This window comes from Paralichthys olivaceus, chromosome 8 (genome assembly GCF_024713975.1).
Source record: "Paralichthys olivaceus isolate ysfri-2021 chromosome 8, ASM2471397v2, whole genome shotgun sequence".
Taxonomy (NCBI): domain Eukaryota; kingdom Metazoa; phylum Chordata; class Actinopteri; order Pleuronectiformes; family Paralichthyidae; genus Paralichthys; species Paralichthys olivaceus.
The window spans coordinates 11,276,951-11,290,031 of NC_091100.1; the positions used below are offsets into that span (position 1 = coordinate 11,276,951).

Here is a 13,081-nt window from a genome sequence, read left to right on the forward strand (position 1 = left end):
TTTGATGACATGATTTGACTCTGAAAAAAACAAAAAACTCAATCTGTAGTGACTCGTACCTCCATTCTGGAACTGACCTCTCCATCAGCTGTCTGCCAGCAATGCACAGGGTCATCAGGAAACTACGGATGGACAGACCCACTTTCAGACAACCGGCAGGGGAGCAGTGTTCATTAAACACCCCCCTGTGTTGTCAGTCCGCTGGTAAACAATACCAGAGAGGTGGTTCGACGTGGGGATGAGGCTTTCATATTGACCCCTGCTGTCCCAGAGCCTGCTGGGAGTCCTTACTCACTCTCACTCTGTCTCTCCTTCTAATTACCGCCACTTGCTGAAAACCTTTCATGGGAAATGTGCAGGAGCTGTCGGTATGTTTGCTGGTGTGTGTGTGTGTGTGTGTGTGTGTGCGTGTGTGTGTGCGTGTGTGTGTGTGTGTGTGTGTGTGTGTGTCCACCCTACCTTTTGTCAAAAGGCTCACTTTAAACCATTTTTTACAAGTAGCCAAAAATGCTCAGTGCCATCTTCAAAAGGACCGAGCACTCTTGGTCATTTTTCTTCATTTAAATCGGGTTTACTTGTTGTAGGCGAGTTATGTAACCTCCATCTGTGTGATGGAACCCAGGACTCTGGAAGGGGGGTGGGGTTATGATGGGAGTTTTGGGGGGACTTGATGGAGCACAAAGCCCAGTGTTCATTGTGACACTTCAAAGCCCCTTCTGTATCTCCACCATTTAAGCCCTTGGGAATGACACGTTTGTGACAGTGTTACATCACACACCGTGCCCTGAAGGCTCCTGCTGCACCCCCAATGAAAGACAGCTCATTGATGGTTAGTTTTTACTATCTCTGTGACGAACGGAAGCACACCAGTGATCAACACGAAGTTTCCACAGCCCGCGCTCTGTAATGGCACAGTTGATGGCCGCCCCGCGGCGCCGGGTGCACCTTGTGAGCGGCCAGCGTCACGGCTTTCCTGTGCACAAAGAGGATGTGTCTTTATGCTGCAGAGTTACAACTGACAACCTGTCGTTAAGAGGCGTTGTTTATGGGTCTCCTGTGACGCTGGTTACAGCCTGGGCTTCACAGCTAATGCACTGGAATGGCATGAAAGAACAACATACCATCAGAAGATGATAATGGACGTCATGCATCGAGTTTTCATGAATGTCCTTATCACTGAATGGTCTAGGAGATGATGTAAGTTGTGATGTTATATCACTGAAATAAAACTGGAGATGCATTAAGGGTTGTAAGGAAAGAATAAAAACAGATTGATTACCTTAATTTTCATGCAACAGCCATGACAATTAATATATTTAAGAAAACCCCATGTACAGCATTACTTTAATATGACAAATAAAAAAATAACCTTTCTTTCTCAGTTAATGCAATTTACCTTTCATATATATATATTATATAAGCTACATTAGTTTTCATTACTACTGCCGCCTGTGTTTCTTTTTGTTTGTTTGTTTTAAAGCAAGATTACGCAAAATAACTGAACAGGTTTCCATGAAACTGGAAAGCAACAGTCTGATTCAGATAAGAACCCATCTAATTTTGGTGCAGAGCCGGACCAGTAGGCGGATCCAGGAATTTTTAATGACTTTATTTGACATTGCGAGATAAGGCATTTTTAAATCTTTCACAGTTTTCCCAAGGAATAATTCATGATCTTGATTAAAACAATGAGAATGAATTTTGTTGCAGCCTGATTTAATTTATGGGAATATATCAACCATTCTTGTTGACCTTGTGATTACAAAAGTGATCTTTTCGCACATGGCACTGGTTTTGCATAAACATTTTTATACAACAGAGGAGTATAGACAACTCAAAGTGTAACAGTGTCTCTCAAGCCATTTTCAGACATTACCTGCGAGTTTGCCCAGAGTTTGCCTTTCAAACATGCACAACACAGCGGGAGGTTTTCTGTACAGACACATTCACAACAATGATCCACCTTTTTTTCTCCATCGTAACTGGGCCTAGAGGCACCATACTGGGAGTTCCTGATCTAAATATAAACCACTGGGAATATATATACAGAACACAATGATGGGCATCCAACCAACAGCAGAGTTAGAGCCTGACCTTTCCCCTGGACTCATAACCTCATGGTCTAAGACACTTGCTGTGGTTGTAGGTGAAGGAGAGGAAAACAGAGGGAAGAGGAAGTGGTTTAGCACCCTCAGTAGGGTCCGGTATGGGAGGGACACTCTGACATTAGGCAGTACTTCCTGAGAAAAACGTGTCTCATCATTTCTGTCTGTCTGGCTCCCCTTGTACTTTCCCTTTCTTCTTTATCCATTGTTTCCGTTGTAGTCACTATTCTTCCATTCTTGGAATACCAGTGACAAATTCATATTACTGGTATTTATAGCTAATTTTAAATTTTGATACACAAAATGAAAATAGACCTGAACACTGACCCCTGGAGATTCCATTTTGAATCACCATATTGTTACGCATTTTGAGAACTCCCCCTTGTTGGTCCATCTGTCTGACCATTGTTCTTCTCTTGATGACCAGTGGACATATATACGTATGTGCATATGTACATTAGTATGTTTGTGTTGAACATTTGGGCAAATATGCTAATTACTTTTCTTGCTGTGGATTTGATAAGATCAACACCACTCTCATATTTTTTAAATAATAATAATAAGGAAAAATAATTTTCATAGCATATTTCAAAACATGAATACATAATAACAGATATACATATTTAGCATAACTACATACATCGAGCACAGACCCATGCTCATTAGAGTTTGGATACCTGACCAGAACCCGTCAGGTTTTTACAAACCTGATGGGTTTATACAAGAAACTTGAAATTAGTGACACATTGACATATTGCGGTTTCAGACAGATTGTTTTTTATTTTAATTTGAACAGATCTAGTCTTAATGCTTAGATGAGCTAATGGCCAGCTGGTTGTAGTTTTATAGTAAGCATACAGAAATACGAGCAGTGTCATGCCAATAAGCATTTTTCCTAAAATGTTGAACTATTCCTTTAATAAAAAACCGTCACACACAGATGGTGTCTGTTTTTCTGCACATCGTGTGACTGCTCTGGTTCCAACGCACCATGTCTCTATTCTTCAAAATTTCCACACAAGTTTTCACTTAATTTGGAGAATGTCACCGTGAAATAAATCAGCTCTCGTTCAGCTTGAGTCGCTCTCCTCATTTGTGACCTGTGCAACTTTCCTCTTGTTGGTACCCTGCAGCTGGTTGCCCTTCGCGGACAATGGGCTTCATTCACCAATATCCTCTTAAGAATTGTATTTAATTTGTTCTTTAGAAGTTTCTAAAACTCTTAAGCCAGATTCATGAAATGTTCTTAAACTGCAGAATTGTTGCATCTATGTTCCTATTTTGATGAATGCCATGTATTCATAAACAGCGTAGGTAAACACCCTGCCAATGATCATAAAAGGGCAAGAGACTGCACAGAAACTCAGAAGAAAATATAAGAAGCAAGGAGTGACTGAACAAATAAGGAAAAAGTAGACACTGTACCGGACTCAACCCGTAAAAAAGTTTTGGGCTATTTTGTAGTGTCAGAAGTGAACATAAAATACAACAATACATGGAATATAGTTACATGTTAGTGTTGTATCATCGTGAAAGTTGGATCAGGAGAAAGTCGCATAATTGAATTAAGGAAATTGTTTGATCTCAGATTTAATATAATAAATATTGTCAACCTCACAAGAAAGAGGGGGAAGGAAAAGAAAAGGATGGTGGACAGAGTTATCTGAGCTGGATCAGCGCATCATCGGAAACACAGCACTGCAGCTGAGCATCTGTGGAAACTCGATCTGAGCCTAATGGGACCATCGGGACCAGACATACCAGGTTCAGATAAAATGTGCGGGTTCAGGTCCCTCTCGGTGCACAGTGCAGTTGCATCACCTGAGCCACCTCTCAACTCAGAACACAAATAAACTCAGTTCTCATAATTTACAGGCTGCACTTTCCAAAATGTTTTAACTATAAGCTGTAGCTGTGTGTAAAATCAAAAGATGGTTGACTATTTTTGTGACTAAATATTCTCCTCTTCAACATGTTTATGTGTTGAAACATTTATAATATGCTCTGAAACTGGTCTGTTTTTTAAAGAAAAAAATTATAAAATGTTATGGTAATTTAAAACTTATCATACAACTATAAAATTAAAAGTAAAAAACACAATAACTGATTATTTTACAATAATATTTCAGTTGTCAAGTGTGCTCTTAAGTGTGTGTAGATACTGTTCTTACACAAGAACAAGTAAACAGGTAAACATTGGTCATGGTAAAATCTGACAATCACCAATGTTTATAAAAAACTGCGTAAGAACAGTTGGTGAATGACGTTCATTGTCTCATCTGAGAAAGTACTTAGACAGATGTAATGAAGCTCCCTGAGCCTGGAGCCCAGTCAATAGTAGCTCATGCAGATATTTGTTTTTCTGTTAACTGTTCCTGCTCTTTAATTGAGTCACACAGACGGCAGCCATGCCCGGATGTGTTATATTTTCTGGTTGTCCGTTCCTATGGCCCTACATATGTGAATAACTCTTTTCAGATGTAAACTGTAACTTGGCAGAAGCTGTAATTCTAGTTTTCCTTTTTCTTACATTTTTTTGGTCACTACTCTGTACACAGTAAATGGAGTTGCTGTGTTTTTGCAAGGTCACATTCCTGGCCTCCCCCGTCAGTGTATGCCAGCCTCAACACCTCCCCTCCGAACAGCTTCTCCTCTCTCCTCCCATTTGACACGCTCGCTCCCTTGCATCCTGTGTGGAGGCTGGCACTGTATTTTAACATACTCTACTCTTCTATTAATATTTCACTCTTTCACATCAGTGGTGAATACATTTACATCCTCCTCTTGGACTGAGGCTTTGTCTTGAATGATGTTAAATTCCTTGACTATATTTTTTAAAAGTGGAGAATGTGTTGTTTCTCAACTTTCTGTGAACTAATTTATGTTTTAAAGCTTAAAACCCCATTCCGTTCTTTGTAAGTTTGAAGAGCTCTGTCTTTGAGAATCTATTAGTTGTGGTATTCTGAACAGGAAACCTCCGCATGAAGGGGAATTTACAACAGGAAGTCAACATGCTCTCAGAGTTACAACAACAAAAGTCTCTAAACCAAAGACAAAAGCCTCATGAACAATTATATCATTATTCTTACTTTAGCTTTATTTTGCAGCAGATTGGTTTGTTTTTCATCTTTTTGCTTTTTAGGATTTTCATTAGTATACAGCTATGCTTTAGATTCTCTTCTGTAGCGGTCCTTCCTTTCTCTCATGATTATAATTTTAACCAAGGTTTATTTCTGCACCAAGCCCGGGCTTTGTCTGAAATGACCCATCAAAAACTCCCATTCATAACCAGGGGACTGTAAATCTTTCAGTGTTGATGGTGTGAGCTGCCTAAGCAGTCCCCAGGCTAATGAATCAGCCCTGGCTCAGCAGGCTCTGTCACTCCCTGGCTGGTTTATACCCCTTGTCTGGATGTTAGGGGGAGGGATCGTCTAGAACACAGAGGAGACTATGATATAGACTGTCTTGATATACTATACATGGAATATTTTGTGTTTCTATAATTTAAGTCGTCTGGCCGTCTTATAGCTGGCTGCGAGCATCATTTTGTATCCCTTGAATTGCGGAAACACACATGGTCTGAAGGTATCATTTAGTTAGATTGGAGTCGTATGAAAGTAGGGCAGACAGTAAGTGTGAAGGAGTCTATGTTGCAGACTTGGGCCCATTCCCATTTCATCCCTTCTCCCCACCCCTCCCACTTGTTTTCGAGTGTTATCTTCCTCTTGAAATTGACTTACAAGGGTTAGTGGTTGAAATCTTCCCCTACGAATTGTGACAGCACCTTAAGAAGCTGTTATTTCATCAGTAGTCATCTTGTGAACCCCACACATCATCAGTAGTCGTCAAAGTAAACAGAAACAACACATTCTTTTCCCGCGGATGTCATTGTCATACCATTGTTGAGATCATAAAGAAACCAAAGCTGTTACTTGCAGTTACTAAAGTGACAAAGCTATAATATCCAAATCCAAATATAACATCTAAGCTTATGCATGTGAATCAATGACATTTAATATTCATCCAGTGGAAATTGAAAAGCTAGGGCGATCAGCATTATATCACGTATAAATCAAAAGCACACAGCTTCAGGCTAGCATGCTAACTTTAAAAAAAAAAAAAAAATGTTTTAAACGATATTAAACTAAGATCCATCCCAACAAGAATCTAAAAACACTAAGCTACATGCAAAGTGCAAAACTGAGGGGAGAGGCTAAGGGGTAGGGAGAAGGGGTGAAATGGGATTAGGCCTGAGACTTCAAGCAGATGGTCACTTCAAAGGGACTTCCACACAATTACAGTCACACTCGGACACGCCCACACATACATGCTTCAACATACCGACACATTTTTGGCCGTTCTGTAAAGAATGGAGTACAGTGCATTGTTTTTCACAGACGTTTTGATGATAGACTCTTGCATACTGTTTATATACACTGTTTGAAGTCCTCCCAGAAACACCCCCGCCCTCATATTTCACCTCCCCTGTCTCCATATCTGGGTCACTGTGTTGGCAGGTACCTACATCAGATGTAGGTACACTCTACTGGCACGCTGTACTCTGTTTGACAGAGGGGCCATTTGGCAAGACTTTCCTTCCTGAGGTATGTGATATCCATTGTTTTCCTTAGTCGAACCCCCCCTTATCCCCCTTTCAGGACGTTGTCACTCATATCCAGGTTACAGTCTGTGTATTGCCCCCTTATCACAGGTATATTGTACCAGATACACAGAAAGGGAAAGTACATTGATATGTTGTTGTTCTGCAAATACTTCTACATCTAGATTTGATGTTTCTGGGTTCTAATTTGACTCAGATGTTATGTGAGTCAACCAGGTGATGGAAGATTGTATAAATGTGATATTTTTCTAGGATGTTTGTTTTTCTGTATCCTCATTTACGACAATGTTAAAGAGGTCACACCACAATTGTAGAGGCACGGGCGAAGGGTTGTGAAAAAAAAGCAAAGACAAGGGAATCCAGCCTTATCAGTCTCAGCAAACCTGAGGATACCATAAAGTCAATTGACCACGATAAGAACAATCCTATCAGCAGACCGCAATAAGCCAATGTTGAGTGCATTACCTTCACTTGCTGGAGCAATCAGTGCGTTTCGCTGATTTTTCTTAAGTGTGAGCTTAGCGTGGAATGTGTTCACGGAAACGTGAACCGCACATATTGCTCACAACTACACTCTACAGATATAGACACACACTCAGATCAGGAGTAACCAGTGCACAAACATAAACATAAAAGAATTTGAATGTAGAATTTTTAAATTCAATAATCAAATAAAAGAATGAATGCGCTGATATGAATAAAGATTTTCATTCATTATTATAGATCATTATTTTTTGATCGCAGTCACTTCAGCAGGTAGTGGGTCAGAGAGAAACAAGAGAGAAGAGAGCAAGCAACATTTCAATGAATGAATGGGTATATATAATTTAACATGAAATATAATCATCGCAATCCAGTTGAGGCATCAAGACGTCGATAACTGCATATATGCTGACATAATGATGTGGCTCTGTGGCTCTAGCCTTAAAAGGTTTGCAGGTTGAACCAGCTGTGAACCAGCACCTATAGCACTCGGTTCACTTTGGTGGAGAGGGGGTAACAGATGCAGGTATCTCTATCATGGGTAGATAGAGTAGATCATCATTATTTTATCCTGTGAAAAAGTAATAGTTTAAAAGTCGCCATCTATGCACCATAGATGCAAGAGTTGCAGTTATGCTAAGCTTCTTCAGACTCCCAGAGAGTTGTGCATGCAGACTAATGAAACACAGGGATAGAAGCCCTAAATTTAATAAATTAAATCTTATTAGAATTGTCTTGAGTTGTGCATGCTTAATAGGAGCTAAATCAGCATTATCCGATCAACAGCAGCAATGGATTCCATTGTGTTATTTTTGTCCATCTGAAGCTTGAACATTGTTACGAAAGGTTTACAGGTTTACAGTATTGCTCAATGGCATTTGCTTGGGTTTGTCTTGGGTTCGTATTTGTGTGTGTTGCACATTCTGCTCCTACCATAATATATTGACAGTAAAGTCATCACATGGGTTAAATCATTTCTTCATGGCTGACTGGACGAGGAATGAGATTTTTCAGTGTGGGAAGTAGAGGTTTCTGTGGTCCATGTTGTTATATCCCATATTTTATTATTTTTTCTCCATGTCCTTTTGGGAAATTTCACTAAACCTTCACTATCACCCATTTCTGGGAATCATTTTATTTTCTTGCAGCTATTTGAGTGAATCAAATTTCATCCTGAACCCCTTGATCATCTCATTTCCTGTCTTTTAGTTTCAATCCTGTGTGATTATCTTTTGCTGCCAGTGCACAAGGACAGGTGGAACTTCATAACAAGGAGCCAGCCTGGGCACTGGGTTATATAACTGGCACTGATGCTCTCTGTGTCTAGACAGACAAGGGCAGGTGTAAATAGAGTGGATGAGAGGAGGAAGGTGACAGAGAAGAGAAGCATAAAAAATATGTGATCATAAAAAAAAGGGAGCAGGGGAGAGTCGTGACTTTGAACCACTCAGATATTCACAGAAGGCACTCGAGCTTGTGTCAGAAAGCACTTACTCACACTTGCACACACACATACACTGGCAGAATAGAATATGAGAGCATTGCAGCACGGGCTGGATGTGTCCCAGCGGTTACCACACTGATGCTTGCTGCAGCACATGGGAGTGTACGCTCTTGACAGGAGCAGAACAGAGCGAGGAAGAGAGGGAGGCAGGAACCAGAACAGTGCAGAGGACTGAACAGAAACAGATAGATGCAGAAACTAGTCGGATTATGGTTCAATTGCTGAACATATGAGCAGTGGGAAGAGGTTTGATTGACAAGGCACAATAATTGATCAATTGTGTGGAGAAGGTAGGAGTCTGACGTAGTTCTGTTTCAGTGGATGCTAATCGGCATGTCTAATTCTATGAGGCTGCTGCTGCTGCAGAGGTCCTTCAGTGACCACATTAGGTCTTCTACCTCCAGAGCCCTAGATATGCTCAGCAAGACCACTCAAGAGAGTCGACTGGCAGGTGAGTGACCTAAGCATTGGCAGTGTGTGCATGTGTGTTCACCAATATCTTCAATGAGTGCATGTGTCCATGTTTCCTTCTATAACATATAGTTACAGTGTGCTCACAAACATGTCAGGTCTCAGATTTTCTAAGCAAGATGCAGAGCAGGATTGAGAAAAGTGCATGGTCATCGCCTCAGAGAGAAGACAAAAGGCACAGCAAGGCATCTGTAAAGTGAACTGTGTCTCTGACATGTCAGATCAATAGACAGCATTTAATGAATGTCTTGATGCTGCAGCTGATAGGTGCAGGCATAGGCTGCATTTGACTTCAGTAGTTTTTAGTGGATCTGTGGTTACATGGATGCATTTCTCCAAGTATATCAGACTTTAAAAATGAGTTGCCATTGTCCCTCTTACCTGCCTCCACCACAGTTGCGTGGGTCCTAGTTTGGCCCCATGTATTACTAATGAGCTGGTCGTGCACATGCAGGACTGAGTCCATTAGAATACACTTCCAACTCCCTGGCTATAGCTGCTCCAGCAGCTCGTCTCTAAATAATACAGATAGACCTCTATCTTATAAAAACAGCAGCAAAGAAAATGGATTGCATGCTCATGAGGAAGGTTGCTCACAGATCTACAGGCTCAGGTCACTTTTAAAGAGAGTTGTGATCTTTTTTAAGGATTAACATGACATTTGGCTGTTTGAAATCTTGACACCTTCGACAGTTCGTACAGGTGCTGGTGCGCCTCATTTCAAAGGAGGTAACACAGTTTTCTCACTGAATCCAAAGGTCAGTGCCCTGTGGCCTGACCTCTTCTATTGAAGTAAAGAGAACCAGGTGATAAATAACTAGCAACGAACACTGTCCAGGATGTTTCAGGCTGTTGCCACATAGCTCACTGTCCCACATGAAAGAGTGAAAAAAGTAGGTCAAAGAATTATGACAGGATCTAATTACTGCTCCCCTGGCATGCCACTCATGTCTCTTTTTTTACTTGCTCCTTTTCTTGAAGGTGTAGGCCAAATGTGGCTTTAACAAGAAATGTATGTGATCTCAGTTATTGTTAATTAACACTATTACCTATATATAGCAGGATTATGCAAGAACTACTCAACCGATCAAATTTTGGGGTGGGGCATGACCCATGAGAGAACCCATTCAATTTTGGTGCATGTGGATCTGAATCAGGTGCGGATCCAGTAATCTATTTATTAACTTTCTATAACATTGTGACATGGCATTTTTCAACATTTTCATTAATTTCTCATTAAGAGTAATTCATGGATCTTGATGAAAAAACCAGGCATGTTTAGATGACTGATATCTATGAGGTTGGGAAATTTGGTGCAGATCCAAATAAAAATCCAGATCTAGTGAGTTTAAATGCGGTTTTATAAGGGGACTGTTATGAGTTATGCACTCTACTGAGTGCACTCTACTGAGTGCACTCTACTGAGTTATTGTATATGAATTAAATCTGTGTTCTCGGCCATGAAGTGCTGGAACACATTGAATTGTACCAAGATGATTATAGATGTTCTTTGTCAGGTTGTTTGTCAGCAGACTAATAAAACACAGGGATAGAAGCCCTATATTGAATTAATGAAACCTTATTATAATTGTCTTGATTTTACAGCATGTTAAACTGTATTTTAAATATGATTGCATCTTACGTCATTGGAGACTACACCAATTAAATATGACGTCATGGTCTTGATCTAACTCGTAAGGAAAACGTGATCCTTTTGGGGGCATGACATTGGCTAATGTCACACACCATGCTCTCAAGGACTTCGTGTCAGTTCTGTACAACATCTCACAACCTGAATCCTAACAGCCTTGTTGATGATTCCCACCCTTGTCATACCTATAAGCATATCACAAATTGACTTAAGCATGTTTACAGCTAAGGGGGAAAACATGGGTCACAGAATACTGAGTGTATCCACTGACAAAAAACAGCTGTCACTCCCTTTGTGCTCAGTGCCTACTTGAGACATCATCAAAAAGATCACTACCTCATCAGGCTGTTGTCTTGGAAGCCCCCTTAAATCCACTCCCCTATTTAAGGAAAGAGCGTCTTTAGGCAGTGAAGGTGTATGAATGGAGGTTAAGAGGCCACTGCTTTGAGCAGACATGCTCTTTTTTCCTGATCTCCTCCTTTAGGCCAAAGGTATGAATTTCCAACAAAACAGTAACAGATACTGTACCATTGAGACAGTGATGTCCAGGCTTTTCATCAGCTCATGATTAATAGTTCTGAGATTTTCAGTTTACCAGAGGAGAAGGATTCTCTCTTCCTGCAAACATCAACGCCTATTGATGACTTGTCCCCTGATTCTTCTAATGCTGCTAGATTGCTTCACAATCTTGGAAGAAGAATCTCAATTTGGCCTATTGATTTATAGAAGGTATATACATGTATATCTAATACTGATATTTTGAGTCAGCAAGTACTCATTAGAACAGAGCAGAACCTGGAATGAATGGCATGTCTTCTGCTGTTTTATATGCTTTTTGGTAAAGATCAAAAGGGCCAAAGGGCATCTGGAATCAATGCAGATAATACAAGAGCAAGGAAGTAATGACAGAATCTGTCATCTTTCAGCTAAATATTTCCTTATTCATCAATGACTCAAATCAAGTCTCCAAGTTTGTGATACAGATTTGGGATCAGCAGATTTCTTTTGCACAAAGGATACTATGAGGTAATGTGTGCTGCAATTGTTTTACTATTATTCACTTTGTAGATAGATAGAGATAGATAGATTGTAAGCTTTTCTTTTTATCTACAAAATAAAGTAAATAAAAAAAAATATGGGCCATTTGCGATGAGTGTGATGCCCCCCAGCAGCTGCAACACACACACATACAGACATGCACCCACCAGACATCCAATGTCTCTTTTTTTAGAGAAAGAAATATTTTCTATCACAGAAAAACATATTTATTACTTTGTATTCATTACAAGTCATGTCCTGATCAAGTTTTTGTGTCCCAGATCTGGGTAACTAACATTGGGAATCTGCCAATAGTGAGTCAGATCCTTACTTACTTACTTTATTTCATACATATTGAATTAATAGAGCTGTAGGCTAGTTCCTCTCATTTACCTTATTTTTTTATTCACAAACAATTCAAACTTTAATTTAGGCCACTTGTCAAATCATTCAGTTACAGCTGATACAATAAATCACCATGATTTCGCTCAACATCAGGTAGAAATGACAAGTTGCAGCTGAATGTTTTGCACACTGCATTGCTAATGCTAATGAGTTTTGCTAATGGTTATTATCATTGGAGCTTAGTTACCATCCCCCAATGCCTTCTTCCATCATGATGGTTCACAATTCGGTAGACATATCCCACCGCTGCTCAGCAGCGAGCGTACGGTAGCTGCTCAACAAATCACATCAACTGCTCTTAGCACATTAATTATTTTCTCCTCCACGTCACTTACGTTTTTTTCCCAGCTGACATTCACATATGTGCTCAAACCTTGCTTTTGCACTTAATTGCTTTGCATGACCTGGATATTACATAACAGTCTCTCTTAATGTCATGTTTTTAGAAAGTTCAGTTTGTGTCGAGTTTCATTTATTATGAAGGGCCACTTTGGTGAGATTGCAGTGTGATGTAATCATGGATTGCATAAGGCTGAAGGTTATTTCTGCTCTCCTTTTACGCCACTTTTTGGCTGGTTACCTGAGAGGCTTAATTAGTTGATTATGCCAATCATAATGCTCCCAAGCTAAAGCTATTGCATAACAACTGGAGCTTTGTCAATCAGTCCATTTTCCAAAGTCTTGAAGGAAGGTTATAGGAACTACAAGGTTGGTTAGTTTCATCTTGGCTCAAAATGTTTCGGCAAACATCCAAATGTTGCATAATAAAGTGCAAGCTTTTGCTTTAGCTCTTATTTTCCACA

General features: G+C 40.0%; 1 protein-coding gene across 4 annotated transcripts in view; it reads left to right on the top strand.

The window, feature by feature from the left end:
• dlc1 (DLC1 Rho GTPase activating protein) overlaps positions 1-13,081 on the top strand; it is an 85,096-nt gene that overhangs the window by 30,774 nt on the left and 41,241 nt on the right. The window contains exon 1 of one of the 4 annotated variants that reach the window (XM_069530750.1): positions 8,942-9,164. The exons of the other annotated variants lie outside the window; for them this stretch is intronic. Within the exon in view, the coding sequence (XP_069386851.1) occupies positions 9,035-9,164 (130 nt within the window). The 5' untranslated portion in view covers positions 8,942-9,034. Of the gene's footprint in view, positions 1-8,941; positions 9,165-13,081 lie in introns of those variants that run through there. 4 annotated transcript variants of the gene reach the window in all.